This window comes from Acipenser ruthenus, unplaced genomic scaffold (genome assembly GCF_902713425.1).
Source record: "Acipenser ruthenus unplaced genomic scaffold, fAciRut3.2 maternal haplotype, whole genome shotgun sequence".
In the NCBI taxonomy this organism is placed as follows: domain Eukaryota; kingdom Metazoa; phylum Chordata; class Actinopteri; order Acipenseriformes; family Acipenseridae; genus Acipenser; species Acipenser ruthenus.
The window spans coordinates 52046-70552 of NW_026708328.1; the positions used below are offsets into that span (position 1 = coordinate 52046).

The 18507-nt window shown below is 48.6% G+C and overlaps 2 protein-coding genes across 3 annotated transcripts; both read left to right on the forward strand.

Annotated features, from left to right (window-relative positions):
- Positions 1-1471: 1471 nt before the first annotated feature.
- Positions 1472-4083, forward strand: LOC117967942 (growth hormone secretagogue receptor type 1-like). Its single transcript, XM_034915426.2, has 3 exons — positions 1472-1801; positions 2553-3012; positions 3630-4083. The coding sequence occupies exons 1-3, from the start codon at positions 1472-1474 to the stop codon at positions 3911-3913; spliced, it is 1074 nt and encodes a 357-aa protein (XP_034771317.2). The 3' UTR covers positions 3914-4083.
- A 9284-nt stretch (positions 4084-13367) lies between these two features.
- Positions 13368-18507, forward strand: LOC117404553 (phospholipase D2; the record flags this gene model as incomplete). 2 transcript variants are annotated; one of them, XM_059020852.1, is given in 4 exon segments in its annotated part: positions 13368-13708; positions 17319-17506; positions 17985-18112; positions 18348-18507. In XM_059020852.1, coding segments are annotated over 4 exon segments (465 nt in total). In that variant the 5' UTR covers positions 13368-13700.

Below are 18507 nucleotides of genomic sequence, written 5' to 3' on the forward strand. Positions count from 1 at the left end.
CACTCCCTCTCTCTCTCCCCTGTCTCTCTCCCTCTCCTCAATTCCTCTCTCCCTGTCTCTCTCCCTCCTCCTCTCCCCCTGTCTCTCCCCATCTCTCTCTCTCCCTCTCTCTCTCCCTCTCCTCAATTCCTCTCTCCCTGCCTCTCTCCCTGTCTCTCTCCCTCCCCCTCTCTCCCCCTGTCTCTCCCCCTGTCTCTCTCCCCGTCTCTCTCCCTCCCCCTGTCTCCCCCTCTCTCCCCGTCTCTCTCCCCCTCTCCTCAGTTCCTCTCTCCCGTCTCTCTCCCCGTCTCCCCCTGTCTCTCTCCCCCTGTCTCTCTCTCCCCCTCTCCTCAGTTCCTCTCTCCCCTGTCTCCCCGTCTCTCTCCCCCCTGTCTCTCTCTCCCCCTCTCCTCAGTTCCTCTCTCCCCTGTCTCTCTCTCCCCTGTCTCTCCTCAGTTCCTCAGTCTAACACAGTTACAGTGTCACACTGCGGTTTCTGTACACTGTGTCACTGTGGTTGCTATTATTTTGTCTTCTTCACTCTGCAGATCAGCAGCTCTCCTATGGAAGATCGGCTCCCACAAATACGAGCGTCGCGAAAATCAGCCGGGACAAAACCGCCCCGCCACTCCACGGAACGAAGCGAGCCCATTGGCTTGGCGCAGAAGTCCCGTCCCAGGCAGGAAATGTAGTCCTGTTGGTTACAAACTACAAATCCCACAATCCCGAGGGGTGGGAGGGGCATCCCGCATGCCGCCTTATTGTTTTGCTATTCAGTGGGTTTCAGGCTGAATGGATTCCGTGGTTTCAGTCTGTCTGAAATGAAATAAAATAAATCACACCCGGCCAGGATATCCACGCAGAGACTCGGTGTTGAAATGTCTCCAGCAGTTCTCAGAGACCTGGACGGCACAGCCAGGGTGTTATCAAGTAAGCACCAGGGAGACAGAACCAGCTCTGGGTCCCAGAATCAATAACAGCGACCCCAACCCCAACCCTAACTCTAACCCCAAAACCCACTCCTAACTCCAATAACAAACCCCACCCCTAACCCCAACTCCAACCACAAACCCCACCCCTAATTCTAACCACAAACACAACCCCCATCCCCAAACTCAACCAACCAACGCCAACCCCCAAACCCACCCCTAACTCCAACCACAAACTCCACTGCTAACTCTAACCCCAACCACAACCCCAACTCCAACCACAAACCCCACCCCTAATTCTAACCTCAACCCCAACCCCCAACCATAATCCCAACCCCAGCCCCAACGCCAACCCCCAAACCCACCCCTAACTCCAACCACAAACTCCACTGCTAACTCTAACCCCAACCCCAGCCCCAACGCCAACCCAACCCCAACCCCACCCAACTCTAACCCCAACCCAAACCTAACTCCAAACCCAACTCCAACCCCAACCCTAATTCTAACCACAACCTCAACCCCTAACCCCACCTCTCCCTGTAGCCCCGCCCCCCTGGTCCACGATGGCCCGCCCCCTCTCCTCCTCGGAGTCCTGGAACTCCAGTCTGGAGTTCCTCCGCTCGCTGGTCTGCTCCGAGGGCTGCTCCCCCCGGAATCTCAGCTCGCTCCGCTCCGAGTCCCCGCCGGCGCCCCCTCCCTTCTCGCTGCCGCTGCTGGTCGCCGTGACGACGGCGTGCGCCCTGCTCTTCGCGGTGGGGCTGGTGGGGAACCTGCTCACCATGCTGGTGGTGTTCCTGTTCAGAGAGCTGCGCAGCACCACCTACCTGTACCTGTCCAGCATGGCTCTGTCGGACCTCTGCATATTCCTGCTCATGCCCGTCGACCTCTACAAGGTTATTACTGTTACTATTATTATTATTATTATTATTATTATTATTATTATTATTATTATTATTATTATTATTATTATTATTTATTTCTTAGCAGATGCCCTTATCCAGGGCGACTTACAATTGTTACAAGATATCACATTATTTTTTACATACAATTACCCATTTATACAGTTGGGTTTTTACTGGAGCAATCTAGGTAAAGTACCTTGCTCAAGGGTACAGCAGCAGTGTCCCCCACCTGGGATTGAACCCACGACCCTCCGGTCAAGAGCCCAGAGCCCTAACCACTACTCCAAACTGCTGCCCCATTATGTTGTTGATGACATCACTGTCACCCTTATTATTATTATTATTATTATTATTATTATTATTATTATTATTGTTGTTATTATTATTACAGACTGTACCTATTAATTTTATGAATATTATTTTATTAATAATATTTGATATAGCTCTCTCTCCTCCCCCCTCCCCTCCCGTCTCTCTCCCCCCTCAGCTGTGGAAGTACCAGCCCTGTCTGCTAGGGGGCGCAGTGTGCAAGCTCCCCCAGTTTGTATCTGGTTACTTATCTCCCCCTCTCTCTCTCTCTCTCTCTCTCTCTCTCTCTCTCTCCCCCCCCCTCTCACTCTCTCTCTCCTGTCTCAGCTGTGGAAGTACCAGCCCTGGCTGCTAGGGGGCGCAGTGTGCAAGCTCCCCCAGTTTGTATCTTGTTAATGATCTCCCCCCTCTCTCTCTCTCTCTCCTGTCTCAGCTGTGGAAGTACCAGCCCTGGCTGCTGGGGGATGCGGTGTGCAAGCTCTCCCAGTTCATGAGCGAGGGCTGCACCTACTCCAGCATCCTCCACATCACCACCCTCAGCATGGAGCGCTACCTGGCTGTGTGCTTCCCCCTCAGGGCCAAGGTGCTCGTGACCAGGGGGAAGGTGAAGCTGCTGATCGGGCTGCTGTGGGCCCTGGCGCTGCTGAGCGCGGGGCCCGTCTTCGCTCTGGTGGGGGTGGAGCTGGTGAACGGCTCAGAGCCCGAGTGTCGCTGCACCCGCTATGCTCTGAGCTCCGGGCTGCTGTCGGCTATGATGTGGGTCTCCAGCCTCTACTTCCTCGTACCCGTGTGCTGCCTCAGCGTTCTCTACGGGCTGATCGGCAGGAAGCTGTGGAGGCGGCGGGACAGCTGCCACCGCGACCGGAGCCACCGGCAGACCGTCAAGATGCTGGGTAAGGAGGAGGGCTTCAAAATAGAACACAGATCCATAAAGACACCTTGACCATTGACAGCTTAACCCTTTGCTTCCGAAATCTAACATCTAACCCTTTTATAAGGGTTTGTTTACCTGATGTGTTTCTTAATGTGCTTTACCAGACCTCTCTGTGCTTTACAATGCTTCCCTATGCTTTATCAGACCTCTCTGTGCTTTACAATGCTTCCCTATGCTTTACCAGAACTCTCTGTGCTTTACAATGCTTCCCTATGCTTTACCAGACCTCTCTGTGCTTTACAATGCTCCCCTATGCTTTACCACACCTCTCTGTGCTTTACAATGCTTCCCTATGCTTTACCAGACCTCTCTGTGCTTTACAATGCTTCCCTATGCTTTACCAGACCTCTCTGTGCTTTACAATGCTTCCCTATGCTTTACCAGACCTCTCTGTGCTTTACAATGCTTCCCTATGCTTTACCACACCTCTCTGTGCTTTACAATGCTTCCCTATGCTTTACCATACCTCTCTGTGCTTTATTACACTTTGCTGTGCTTTTACTATGGGGGAGACTTTTATAAGGGCATTTGTACAGTTTGTAATCTGCTTCCTCTCCCTCTCTCCCTCTCTCTCAGCGGTTATCGTGCTGGCGTTTGTCCTCTGCTGGCTCCCCTTCCACATCGGGCGCACGCTCTTCTCGATGTCCACGGGAACCTCGGAGATGTACGCGGTGAGTCAGCATCTCAACCTGGTCTCCTTCGTTCTCTTTTACCTGAGCGCTGCCATCAACCCCATCCTGTACAACACCATGTCTGCGCGCTACCGCACAGCCGTGTGCAGGCTGCTGGGTCACCACAGGAGGGCGCCGCGGGGCTCCAGGAACTCCACCCCTCACTGGGACTCAGAGACAAACCTGTGAGGAGCCGGGACAGCGTCGCCACCTGCTGGTTGCGGGAGCGTATGACAGCTTGGAGATAAAGTTGTGGGGGGACAAATATAAATAGAAGAAAGGAGATGTCAAATTTAAAGTGTACGGGGAAAATATTCAGAGAGCAACTGGAGAAGAAGGGGAACGGCGCCGCCCTGCTGGCTGAGTGAGTCTATGTGACAGCTTGGAGATAAACTTTTAAAAAAACTCTTTAAGATATATTTTTTTGTTTGTGAAAATAAAGTTTAAAAAAATAAACTCTGAAGAAATAATTGTTTTTTTCCCGATATACTGTATGAGAAATAAACAGTCTAAAATGTACATCAACCATATTTATATATTTATTTTGATATGCTTTACCACACCTCTCTGTGCTTTACAATGCTTCCCTATGCTTTACCAGACCTCTCTGTGTTTTACAATGCTTCCCTATGCTTTACCACACCTCTCTGTGCTTTACAATGCTTCCCTATGCTTTACCAGACCTCTCTGTGCTTTACAATGCTTCCCTATGCTTTATCACACCTCTCTGTGCTTTACAATGCTTCCCTATGCTTTACCAGACCTCTCTGTGCTTTACAATGCTTCCCTATGCTTTACCAGACCTCTCTGTGCTTTACAATGCTTCCCTATGCTTTACCAGACCTCTCTGTGTTTTACAATGCTTCCCTATGCTTTACCAGACCTCTCTGTGCTTTACAATGCTTCCCTATGCTTTACCAGACCTCTCTGTGCTTTACAATGCTTCCCTATGCTTTACCAGACCTCTCTGTGTTTTACAATGCTTCCCTATGCTTTACCAGACCTCTCTGTGCTTTACAATGCTTCCCTATGCTTTACCAGACCTCTCTGTGTTTTACAATGCTTCCCTATGCTTTACCAGACCTCTCTGTGCTTTACAATGCTTCCCTATGCTTTACCACACCTCTCTGTGCTTTACAATGCTTCCCTATGCTTTACCAGACCTCTCTGTGCTTTACAATGCTTCCCTATGCTTTACCACACCTCTCTGTGCTTTACAATGCTTCCCTATGCTTTACCACACCTCTCTGTGCTTTACAATGCTTCCCTATGCTTTACCATACCTCTCTGTGCTTTACAATGCTTCCCTATGCTTTACCATACCTCTCTGTGCTTTTCAATGCTTCCCTATGCTTTACCAGACCTCTCTGTGCTTTACAATGCTTCCCTATGCTTTACCACACCTCTCTGTGCTTTACAATGCTTCCCTATGCTTTACCACACCTCTCTGTGCTTTACAATGCTTCCCTGTGCTTTACCAGACCTCTCTGTGCTTTACAATGCTTCCCTATGCTTTACCAGACCTCTCTGTGCTTTACAATGCTTCCCTGTGCTTTACCAGACCTCTCTGTGCTTTATTACACTTTGCTGTGCTTTTGCTGTGGGGGACACTTATATAAGGTCTTCAATAACACGAGGCGGTTCTCTTTCAAACAGCGGAAGGTGAACGGAAGGACGTTTAAAATTATAATAATGATGTTATTGCAATCACGCTATTATACCATGACTTATACTATTACTGCACAGCCTGTTTCCTGTGGCGGACGTAATGACAAAAATATAATTTGCCCTTGTGTGTGTGTGTGTGTGTGTGTGTGTGTGTGTGTGTGTGATCCACACCCCAGCGACTCTGCAGCCATTAAAATCACAGCATATACGAACGCAAGCGTCATTTAAATCGTATTGTGTTTTGTTTTGTTTGTTTAAAACGGCCGCGTTTATTGCACAGCATAACAACTCGTTATCTTTCTATAGTCATCTACTCAGAAGAGAAAGCGTGTTACTCCTGCGTCTTGCGTGTGCGTGTGAGTCAGTGGCGTGGTCCACTCGCTGTCTGTTGCTTGTCGTCTTCGTCATCATTTTTAACCTCCTTAAAGAAGAATTTACTAATTCGACTTAATTGCATCTCTCACCGATTGAAGCAGAGAATTGCGCGGGAAACGCGAGTCATGTGACTTAGCTCGTTATTACAAAGCATGTTCCGGTTCGGCCTGCATACGTAACTGGTCAACAACACGACCAAGGCAGCCCGTCCCGTCCCGTCCCATCTCCCCTCGCCGCTCTCTCTGTGTGTCCAAGTGTCCCCTTCTCCTCTGTCTCCCAAGTCTACTTCCACTTCATTTCAAACCGTGTCCTCTGGTACGGTGTCCCCATTAGGACATTGTCATTTCTCCAGTATCTCCTGCGTCTCGGAAACACCTCGTTTGGTTTTCGTCCGTCACTTAGTTTTGGGATCAGTTGTCATTCGTTTTTTTTTTTTGTTGGTGTCAATCGAATTTCGTCTCACTCGAAATTCGTATATCAGTAATATTTTTATAAATATAACAGGAGGCAGTGCGGTCCAGTGGTTAAAGTCCAGGGGCTTGTCACCAGAAGGTCACGGGTTCAAATCCCACCTCTGTCACTGACTGACTCCCTGTGTGTGTGACCCTGAGCGAGTCACTTCACCTCCTTGTGCTCCGTCCTGCGGATGAGATGTTAGATCAACGTCCTATTGGAAGTGACTCTGCATATAATGCGCAGTTCACAGCCTGCCTCTGTAAAGCGCTTTGTGATGGTGGAACACTATGAAAGGCGCTATATAAAAATAAAGATTGATTGATTGATTGATGAAAGTTAGTATGAGTTTTATTTGTGATGTTAAATCAACGTCCTATTGGAAGTGACTCTGCATATAATGCACAGTTCACAGCCTGCCTCTGTAAAGCGCTTTGTGACGGTGGATCACTATGAAAGGCGCTATATAAAAATAAAGATTGATTGATTGATTGATGAAAGTTAGTATGAGTTTTATTTGTGATGTAAAATCAATGTCCTATTGGAAGTGACTCTGCATATAATGCACAGTTCACAGCCTGCCTCTGTAAAGCACTTTGTGATGATGGAACACTCTGAAAGGCGCTATATAAAGATATTACTTTGATCAATCCAGTTTTCTATGAAGTATATTTTACACTGGATTGAAGCATCGTTAACAACAGCTGATGGCTGATCACAGAGTCATCCCTGACCACTGACTCTGGAAGACACTTGAGAATTGAGGCTGTTATGCTGCTCCCATCTCTGGTCCCCGGTTCCTGTCCTTTGAAAGTCCCTCCTCAATGAGCTGTAAGCCGTTGCCATGGAGAGGAGGGGGGGTGGGGGTGGGGGGGGCTCATTTTGATTATTTTATTGTTGTGTTTTGTGTTCAATCGCATTTGGTCTAGACTTTGCCCTCTTTCTGTGAGTCTTGTTTAATGGTATTCCTCTTTGCTGGATCCCTCAGGGCGAGTGAGAAAAAAAAACGAAAAAACAAGCAACGCCTGACAACTCAAAGAGAGCCGATAAAAATCTTATTGAGTTAATAAAGACTGTGCAGAGTCACGCAGCGCTATCCAACTCGCTCACCTTATAATAGGAGATTATTCTAACAAAGACTGGAGGAGGGACTGGGAGGGAGGGAGGCAGTGTGGCTCTAGTGGAGCTGAGGAGGGACTGGGAGGGAGGGAGGCAGTGTGGCTCTAGTGGAGCTGAGGAGGGACTGTGAGGGAGGGAGGCAGTGTGGCTCTAGTGGAGCTGAGGAGGGACTGGGAGGGAGGGAAGCAGTGTGGCTCTAGTGGAGCTGAGGAGGGACTGGGAGGGAGGGAGGCAGTGTGGCTCTAGTGGAGCTGAGGAGGGACTGGGAGGGAGGGAAGCAGTGTGGCTCTAGTGGAGCTGAGGAGGGACTGGGAGGGAGGGAGGCAGTGTGGCTCTAGTGGAGCTGAGGAGGGACTGGGAGGGAGGGAGGCAGTGTGGCTCTAGTGGAGCTGAGGAGGGACTGGGAGGGAGGGAGGCAGTGTGGCTCTAGTGGAGCTGAGGAGGGACTGGGAGGGAGGGAGGCAGTGTGGCTCTAGTGGAGCTGAGGAGGGACTGGGAGGGAGGGAGGCAGTGTGGCTCTAGTGGAGCTGAGGAGGGACTGGGAGGGAGGGAGGCAGTGTGGCTCTAGTGGAGCTGAGGAGGGACTGGGAGGGAGGGAAGCAGTGTGGCTCTAGTGGAGCTGAGGAGGGACTGGGAGGGAGGGAAGCAGTGTGGCTCTAGTGGACACACACACACACACACACACACACACACACACACACACTCACTCACTCACAGTCGATAACGGCTGTAACAGAATTACCTTCATTCTGCTCTCTGTGTATCGATCCTGACACACAAACACACCTTGAATGATTGGATTGTTCTCTCTTGTCCTGTTCCCCCACCCCTCCCCACCTCACCTCACCCCACCCTCCAGGACTGAAGCTTTGCCCTCCCCTCTCTCTGCTTCTCAGAACAGTGCCGGCTCGATGCTAGTTCAGTTAAGGAGGGTCAGGGAGGTGGGAGTGAGATCAGGGAAAGACAAACGACTCGCAGACGAAGCAATCAGGAGAGAAATCGAAAGAGGACCGCGCTGAGGTGCGGCTCCGCCCCGCGGGGGAGCTCTCTGACAGGAGCTTCCTCTGCTCTTTGGTTGTTTTTTTTTGTTTGTTTTTCTTTTTTTCAGGAATTTGACATGCAAATGTTTTTTTTTTTTTTTTACTAACACAATTTGATGTTGTTTGCAAAGTCTCTCTCTCTCTCTCTCTCCTTTCCTTCCCCCTCTCTCAGAACACAAAGCATTGAGGTGTAGCAATTCCAAAAAATAGGGCTAATTTTATATACTTTACCATAACTCTCTGTGCTTTACAATGCTTCCCTATGCTTTACCAGACCTCTCTGTGCTTTACAATGCTTCCCTATGCTTTACCAGACCTCTCTGTGCTTTACAATGCTTCCCTATGCTTTACCAGACCTCTCTGTGCTTTACAATGCTTCCCTATGCTTTACCAGACCTCTCTGTGCTTTACAATGCTTCCCTATGCTTTACTAGACCTCTCTGTGCTTTACAATGCTTCCCTATGCTTTACCAGACCTCTCTGTGCTTTACAATGCTTCCCTATGCTTTACCAGACCTCTCTGTGCTTTACAATGCTTCCCTATGCTTTACCAGACCTCTCTGTGCTTTACAATGCTTCCCTATGCTTTACCACACCTCTCTGTGCTTTACAATGCTTCCCTATGCTTTACCACACCTCTCTGTGCTTTACAATGCTTCCCTATGCTTTACCAGACCTCTCTGTGCTTTACAATGCTTCCCTATGCTTTACCAGACCTCTCTGTGCTTTACAATGCTTCCCTATGCTCTCCTCTGCCAGTGGTCTGTGATGCTTGTTATTCTCGCTGTCAGGCTGGTAGATGCAGATTGATTTCAGTGACAGTGTAAGCGCCGCGACACGCTGCCCCCTAGTGGATGTTGCTGAGAAATAACAGCAGTAAGAAATAACAGATTTTATTTTCTTTCTTTCTTTCTTTCTTTCTTTCTTTCTTTCTTTCTTTCTTTCTTTCTTTCTTTCTTTCTTTCTTTCTTTCTTTCTTTCTTTCACTCTCTCCATCATTCTTTCTCTGTTAATTGGCTTCTCCCCCCGTCCTGTCTCTTTTTTTGACAAAGTTCACCTGTCAGCGATTTGTTGTGTTATTACCCGAGAATCGTGCTTCCGGTGTTTTGGTCTAATTGCCCCAGAAATGTCAACCGGGGAAGAGTGACGTCAGTCACGGGCAAAGCGAGCCCCCGCCCCCCTCCTCCCCCTTTCCCTCCGCCGAGGAAAGACTAGAACTAAATAAAATAATAATAATAATAATAATAATAATAATAATAATAATAATAATAATAATAATAATAATAATAATAATAATAATAATACATTTAAAAACTAATTAATTACCCTGCGTTACATATATCGCTCTGACAGCGCGACTAGAACGGAAAAGCATCTCCTGAACTCGCAGTGAAAGCAACACAGATACACATAAAGAAATACATACATGCATACATGCATACATACATACACACATACATACATACATACATACATACACACACATACATACACACACACATACATACATGCATACATGCATACATACATACACACATACATACATACATACATACATACACACATACACACATACACACACACACACATACACACACATACATACACACACACATACATACATACATACACAGATACACACATACACACACACACACATACACACACATACATACACACACACATACATACATACACACATACATACACACACACATACACACACATACATACATACACACATACATACACACACACATACATAAACCAGCAGCTCAGGTAAGCATGAAGCCGCGGTACACCTCACTCAAATCAATTCGGTCAGGTGTAGATGACGCGTGCGATCCTCAAGCGTGACGTCGGTATAGACGTTCAGCAATGGGTGGTTATTGACTTGATCCGCATGGCCAGCTCTCTACTGTCTAAAGTCTGGACTGCATGAACACATGCACTGATAAATGATTTGAAAGCGTTTTGGCCGGGGGGGGGGGAGAGGGAAGGTAGTTTGATCCGAAACGTGTGCGGGAGCCCCACAAGGTCATTCAGCTACAGATAATCGAAGACACTGACGGTCAAAGCGCTCCGTTTCCCCGGAGACGCGTGGCGGGGTCCCGGGGCGCGGCTGTGGGAAACAGCGGGGGGGCTGTGTAAGGTAATTGCTAGCTTTTGCCAGCGTGGGGTCCCCTAAGCTTGTGAGACAGAGTGTACGGGACGTGACATTGAGAGAAGTGCTTTTATTAGCGCCTCTGTTTTCTGAAGGAAAGCGCCGCGGTGTGCGGCTGCTGTTGTCCAGCCAGGCTCGGCGTCTCTCCCTCGGGAGGTCTAAGCTGGAGGCTGGAGGTAATGATCGAATGTCCTGATCTACTGAGACGATTACTGCTGTTGTTATTTATTTATTTATTTATTTATTTTACCGAGATAAATAAATAAATAACGCCTTTTCAAGTTTAACCCTTAAAATATGTAAAAATTTAAAAAAAAAATACTAAAAATTTAATTGAACCTTAAAAAATATCAGCTTAATATAGATAGATAGATTCAAATAAAATTAATAACAAAGATATATATACACAACTAGAGCGCTCTGCAGTGTTGAGAGGGGAGCTCTCTTTCCTATAGACCTCTATACAGCTCTGCAGTGTTGAGAGGGGGGCTCTCTTTCCTATAGACCTCTATACAGCTCTGCAGTGTGGAGAGGGGGGCTCTCTTTCCTATAGACCTCTATACAGCTCTGCAGTGTTGAGAGTGGAGCTCTCTTTCCTATAGACCTCTATACAGCTCTGCAGTGTTGAGAGGGGAGCTCTCTTTCCTATAGACCTCTATACAGCTCTGCAGTGTTGAGAGGGGAGCTCTCTTTCCTATAGACCTCTATACAGCTCTGCAGTGTTGAGTTCTCTTTCCTATAGACCTCTATACAGCTCTGCAGTGTTGAGAGGGGAGCTCTCTTTCCTATAGACCTCTATACAGCTCTGCAGTGTTGAGAGGGGAGCTCTCTTTCCTATAGACCTCTATACAGCTCTGCAGTGTTGAGGGGAGCTCTCTTTCCTATAGACCTCTATACAGCTCTGCAGTGTTGAGAGTGGAGCTCTCTTTCCTATAGACCTCTATACAGCTCTGCAGTGTTGAGAGGGGAGCTCTCTTTCCTATAGACCTCTATACAGCTCTGCAGTGTTGAGAGGGGAGCTCTCTTTCCTATAGACCTCTATACAGCTCTGCAGTGTTGAGAGGGGAGCTCTCTTTCCTATAGACCTCTATACAGCTCTGCAGTGTTGAGAGGGGAACTCTCTTTCCTATAGACCTCTATACAGCTCTGCAGTGTGGAGAGGGGATCTCTCTTTCCTATAGACCTCTATACAGCTCTACAGTGTTGAGAGGGGAGCTCTCTTTCCTATAGACCTCTATACAGCTCTGCAGTGTTGAGAGGGGAGCTCTCTTTCCTATAGACCTCTATACAGCTCTGCAGTGTTGAGAGGGGAGCTCTCTTTCCTATAGACCTCTATAGAGCTCTGCAGTGTTGAGAGGGGAGCTCTCTTTCCTATAGACCTCTATACAGCTCTGCAGTGTTGAGAGGGGAGCTCTCTTTCCTATAGACCTCTATACAGCTCTGCAGTGTTGAGAGGGGAGCTCTCTTTCCTATAGACCTCTATACAGCTCTGCAGTGTTGAGCTCTCTTTCCTATAGACCTCTATACAGCTCTGCAGTGTTGAGAGTGGAGCTCTCTTTGCTATACTGCTAGTAGCACTGTGCGGCGTTGAAATAGTTAAAGAAGGTGGCTGGTAAAAGAGAACGGTGAAGTGTTATAGCTCCACCTGGTGGCATGGATAAGTCACTACAAGCAGGGATTCCAGCTTTTCCACGTGTTACCCACAGGACAGGTAGGAATGACCTGCAATTCCCCATTACGCCACAAGATGTCGACAGAGCCTTTAGTCGTGTAAAAGTACATCGCGGTTTGCACGGCTTGTAACCCTTTAAGTAACAATTCATCAGACCAGGTCTCCCGGTCTCCTGGAACCAGGGTTCAAGCCTGAAACCGCGGCTTTGTGTTCCCTGAGCTTCAGAGTTCAGCCTCACAATCCGGGTGCGCAATCGATTACAGACCGGCTGGCTAAACGCTCGCTGCCATTGCATTGCTGCAGCCGAGGAGGAGCGATGATGCCCGAGTCAGAATTACTTAACAAAACTACTGAAGCGGAGAACGAAAACAGGTCACGCTACGTTCAGCGCGTAACATCTGCACTGAACGCATAGGCGCTACGCAAATTACGCAGACGCGTTATTCCGAAGAATTCTGTTATTCAACGCCAGGACGGAGTAGCCTTGATTGAGAAAACAAATACTGACAGCAAGAGTAGAAAGCGTCTTAGAGAATCGGAGGGGTTTTAAGCCTGTGTTAATGTCCATTGCAACTTTATACAGCTGTGGTTTACACGCTTCCTGTGCGTCAGATAGGGAGCAGTTGCTAAGCTGGGTTAGTTCACCGTACTGGGAATCCATCAATTTCTTTATTTTTTCAGTCTTGTGTGTCTTTTGTCGTTGGATCCGGGGGACGAGTAAAATGCGCGCCCGGTCTTGTAAGTATATACCTGTATTACATTTGAATGTATTATCGACCTGGCTTTGCTGTTGTGTCATTTATTTATTCAAGCTATAGTTGACTGTACGTACTCGCAAGTTTATTATGTATTTATGTATGATCTTGGTTTTTTTTTTTTTTTTTTTTTTGGGGAACGCGGTGCGCGACTAATCTGAGAGTTACGGTAGGTACTTTACCAAATTTCGTCTTGCACTGCCCTTCTCCATCCGGTCAAAGAAACAGCCATTTAGGTAATAAAATAAGCGGCACAGACCTGTCCTGGGACGTCCTGTGCGTCTCGAGTTAAACGTCAAACAACGCGAGTGTCCTGAGCTCTGAGGGGCGGGGGTATTCAGAGAGGGGTGAGTGAAAACGCGCTTTCAATGTGTGTTTTTTTTTTCGATTTTAAGAAGTAGACTCAAAAGTAATAACAAATGACACATTCCTTTGATCTGTGCTGTCGTGCTGTTACACGCCCTGTAAAAATAATAATAAACGCACGGGCTAAGAGAATTTAACTTGTAATTAACGCTAGGCTGCATGTGACCAGTCAGAGTCAACAGTGAAACTTTCCAGAGACTCAGAGACGCGTACTAATAGATACAACCACAAACAGACACCTCTCGGCGTTGACTGAGTCCAGATACATAACCGCGATAGTTAACTTATCTGAAGCAGCAACGGGCTGTGGTTGGGACAGATTCTGGCTGCGGATCTCAAGCACAATATAACGAAAGCAACGCTGATGTACGGGTAAGTGAGCTGAGCTGGGGTGAGAGGGGAGGGGGAGGGTGATGCTGGGACGCCAGAATCACCGTCGAGCTCTCTTGAGGTGTCGTGGGCTGGTCGATGAAACACAGAGGACGGAATGCGCCCGCTTGAAGACCCCGGAGATGTATCCTGCTCAGCGCAATCAGGACTCTTCAGCCATCAGCACCGGGCAGAGGGATGTCTACGTCATCAGAATGGAAGGAAACGCAAACGGACGGAGACGCAGGTGGATCACATTAGTTTACTGTTCTGCTGAAATGTCCAAACCGATGTGCAGACCTGCAGAGTGAATTATCTGATGAAAAAAAACTTAACGTTTGGAAAATGATCAAGAAACGTTTTTTGTTGGCGGTTGAGTCAGCTGTTGAAAATCGATTCACAACCTGAAGTGAATTTATGTGTGCGTGTCTGTCTCTCTCTCTGTTTCAGTGTGTGCATGTCTCTGTGTGTGTGTCTGTGTGTCTCAGTGTGGGTGTGCATGTCTGTGTGTGTGTGCGCATGTCTATGTGTCTGTCTCTGTGTGTGTGTCTCTGTGTGTGTCTGTGCTTGTGTGTGTGTGTGTGTGTGTGTGTCAGCGTGTATGAGTCTCTCTATGTGTGTGTGTGTCTCAGTGTGTGTGTGTGTGCATGTCTGTGTGTGTGTGCATGTCTGTGTGTGTGTGCATGTCTATGTGTCTGTCTCTGTGTGTGTCTGTGCTTGTGTGTGTGTGTGTGTGTGTCAGCGTGTATGTGTCTCTCTATGTGTGTGTGTGTCTCTGTGTGTGTCTGTGCTTGTGTGTGTGTGTGTGTGTGTCAGCGTGTATGTGTCTCTCTATGTGTGTGTGTGTCTCAGTGTGTGCGTGCGTGTGTGTGTGCATGTCTGTGTGTGTGTGCATGTCTATGTGTCTGTCTCTGTGTGTGTGTCTCTGTGTGTGTCTGTGCTTGTGTGTGTGTGTGTGTGTGTCAGCGTGTATGTGTCTCTCTATGTGTGTGTGTGTCTCAGTGTGTGTCTCTGTGTGTGTGTGTGACTCCATGAGTGCAATGCACAGCACCTCGGGGCTGGAGGAGGAGGAGAAGCAGGATAAGCAGGGGAAGGGAAGTCACAGCCAGCCAGCGCTGGCAGGGAGGTGCAGGGGAGGGTGAGTCATCGGCAGCTTCTGCCAAGAGCGCATTGTGTTTCCCATCACTCGTAGCAGAGCTGCACACCAAGAGCACCACAAACTCCAACCAGCAACGGGGTTCAGCTTCCTGTTTAAACTGAACCCCACCCCCACCCCCACAACCACCCCCACCACACGGAATCCTATACTCTCAATAGCTGAAGAATGTCCGTACCAAGCAGGGCTAGTGTGAGCTTGTAACCCTGCTCAAACTCCTGGCTCCTGATCATTTCAATATTAATAATAATAACAGACTTCATTGAGGGGAGCTCTGAACCCCAGGACTGGGTGCAGCAGCAGCAGCAGCAGGGCTAGTGTGAGCTTGTAACCCTGCTCAAACTCCTGGCTCCTGATCATTTCAATATTAATAATAATAACAGACTTCATTGAGGGGAGCTCTGAACCCCAGGACTGGGTGCAGCAGCAGCAGCAGGGCTAGTGTGAGTTTGTAACCCTGCTCAAACTCCTGGCTCCTGATCATTTCAATATTAATAATAATAACAGACTTCACTGAGGGGAGCTCTGAACCCCAGGACTGGGTGCAGCAGCAGCAGCAGCAGCAGGGCTAGTGTGAGCTTGTAACCCTGCTCAAACTCCTGGCTCCTGATCATTTCAATATTAATAATAATAACAGACTCCATTGAGGGGAGCTCTGAACCCCAGGACTGGGTGCAGCAGCAGCAGCAGGGCTAGTGTGAGTTTGTAACCCTGCTCAAACTCCTGGCTCCTGATCATTTCAATATTAATAATAATAACAGACTTCATTGAGGGGAGCTCTGAACCCCAGGACTGGGTGCAGCAGCAGCAGCAGCAGGGCTAGTGTGAGTTTGTAACCCTGCTCAAACTCCTGGCTCCTGATCATTTCAATATTAATAATAATAACAGACTTCATTGAGGGGAGCTCTGAACCCCAGGACTGGGTGCAGCAGCAGCAGCAGCAGGGCTAGTGTGAGTTTGTAACCCTGCTCAAACTCCTGGCTCCTGATCATTTCAATATTAATAATAATAACAGACTTCATTGAGGGGAGCTCTGAACCCCAGGACTGGGTGCAGCAGCAGCAGCAGCAGGGCTAGTGTGAGTTTGTAACCCTGCTCAAACTCCTGGCTCCTGATCATTTCAATATTAATAATAATAACAGACTTCATTGAGGGGAGCTCTGAACCCCAGGACTGGGTGCAGCAGCAGCAGCAGCAGCAGCAGGGCTAGTGTGAGTTTGTAACCCTGCTCAAACTCCTGGCTCCTCATCATTTCAATATTAATAATAACAACAGACTTCATTGAGGGGAGCTCTGAACCCCAGGACTGGGTGCAGCAGCAGCAGCAGCAGGGCTAGTGTGAGTTTGTAACCCTGCTCAAACTCCTGGCTCCTGATCATTTCAATATTAATAATAATAACAGTCTTCATTGAGGGGAGCTCTGAACCCCAGGACTGGGTGCAGCAGCAGCAGCAGCAGGGCTAGTGTGAGTTTGTAACCCTGCTCAAACTCCTGGCTCCTGATCATTTCAATATTAATAATAATAACAGACTTCATTGAGGGGAGCTCTGAACCCCAGGACTGGGTGCAGCAGCAGCAGCAGGGCTAGTGTGAGTTTGTAACCCTGCTCAAACTCCTGGCTCCTGATCATTTCAATATTAATAATAATAACAGACTTCATTGAGGGGAGCTCTGAACCCCAGGACTGGGTGCAGCAGCAGTAGCAGGGCTAGTGTGAGTTTGTAACCCTGCTCAAACTCCTGGCTCCTGATCATTTCAATATTAATAATAATAACAGACTTCATTGAGGGGAGCTCTGAGCCCCAGGACTGGGTGCAGCAGCAGCAACAGCAGGGCTAGTGTGAGTTTGTAACCCTGCTCAAACTCCTGGCTCCTGATCATTTCAATATTAATAATAATAACAGTCTTCATTGAGGGGAGCTCTGAACCCCAGGACTGGGTGCAGCAGCAGCAGCAGCAGCAGGGCTAGTGTGAGTTTGTAACCCTGCTCAAACTCCTGGCTCCTGATCATTTCAATATTAATAATAATAACAGTCTTCATTGAGGGGAGCTCTGAACCCCAGCACTGGTGTGAGTTTCTCAGCCTGTTTTAAAGCTCATTGGAATTCCTTGAAGATGCAAATCTGGAAGCTGAGGTCACTGGTTTGCATGTACTCCAGTCGAGCCCAGCAAAGACGGGCAGAGAATTTGAATGGATCTTTTGCATAACAGGCTGATTCCCAAAGCAGTCCTAGAGAGAGTATCGACCTTGAGAGAGGCGAGAGGGGCTGAACTTCAATCGAAGACGCTGAGAGAGACTTCTAGTGGAAACGTTAGCCATTGAATTCACACTGAAGACACTGTGAAAGACTTCTAGTGGAAACGTTAGCCATTGAATTCACACTGAAGACACTGTGAAAGATTGATCATTGCTAGTACCGTTTCGTCTGTGTTTCTAAAGGTCAGTGTGTTCTGCAGGAGAGTGAATCTGGACAGTGCAGTTGCTGCTGCTGACTCAGGGGGAGGGTGCAGTGCCATGTCTGCTCCACCGGAGGGCGTGCTGGAGGAGACAGTGGTGGCCGTGCGAGTCGATGGGAATCTGAGGCCCTTCCAGACAGACCTGCCAATCAACTGTGATGAACTGGACTGCCTCGGAGACGCTACAGGTCAGTGTGGCAGTGTGTGTGTGTGTGTGTGTGAGGTTGTGTATGAGTCCGAGCGTGTGTCTCTCTGTCTGTCTGTGTCGGTCGGTCTGTCAGCATTAACACTCTGTTTTTCTCTTTCCCACTTTTTTCTCCTCTCTTCCTCTTCTGTATCCTTCTCTTCCCTCTCTCTCTCTCCCCTATCCTTCACCTCTTTCCCTCTCCTCCTCTCTCTGTCCTTCTCCCTCTTTTCCCCCTCTCTCCTCCTCCCCCTCTGTTCCACTCCTCCTCTTCCTCTCTCTGTCCCTCTCCCTCTCTCCTCTTCCCCCTCTGTCCCACTCCTCCTTTCTCTCTCTCTGTCTCTCCTCTTCCCACTCCTCCTTTCTCTCTCTCTCTGTCTCTCCTCTTCCCACTCCTCCTCTTTCTCTCTCTCTCCTCTTCCCACTCCTCCTCTTTCTCTCTCTCTCCTCTTCCCACTCCTCCTTTCTCTCTCTCTCTCTAGAGGAGCGTCCCTTGCTCATCGCTTATCACCTGAAGGACCTGCGGGACAGCAATGTTCCTCCGTTCCTGAAGGGGGTGCCCATCACCTGCAGTGTGGTAAACACGGAGCGACACACCACCAGATCCAAGGTGAGACTCCGGCCTGCCTGTCTGTCTGTCTGTCTCTGCATTGCCATTGAAGATCATTTGGGAAGGGTATAGTTAGCATACTGTGGTCCCACACCATCTCTCCCTCTCCCTCTCTCTCTCCCCCTCTCTCTCTCTCCCCCTCTCTCTCTCTCCCCCTCTCTCCTCTCCCCCTCTCCCCCTCCCTCCCCCTCTCTCTCTCTCCCCCTCTCTCTCCCCCTCTCTCCCTCTCTCTCAGGTTCGTATCTGCACCCTGTATTCTGTGCGTTTGACTCACGGCGAGTTCAGCTGGACAGTGAAGAGGAAGTTTAAGCATTTTCAGGAGCTGCACAGGGATCTGCAGACTCACAGGATGTTCATGAGCCTCCTGCCCCGGTGAGAGCCTCCAGCCTGCACAT

Coding starts and splice junctions, on each gene's coding strand:
- LOC117967942 (XM_034915426.2), top strand. CDS start 1,472: ATGGCCCGCCCCCTCTCCTCCTCGGAGTCCTGGAACTCCAGTCTGGAG. Junction 1,802..2,552: donor TGCCCGTCGACCTCTACAAG/GTTATTACTGTT, acceptor CTCCTGTCTCAG/CTGTGGAAGTACCAGCCCTG. Junction 3,013..3,629: donor GCAGACCGTCAAGATGCTGG/GTAAGGAGGAGG, acceptor CCTCTCTCTCAG/CGGTTATCGTGCTGGCGTTT.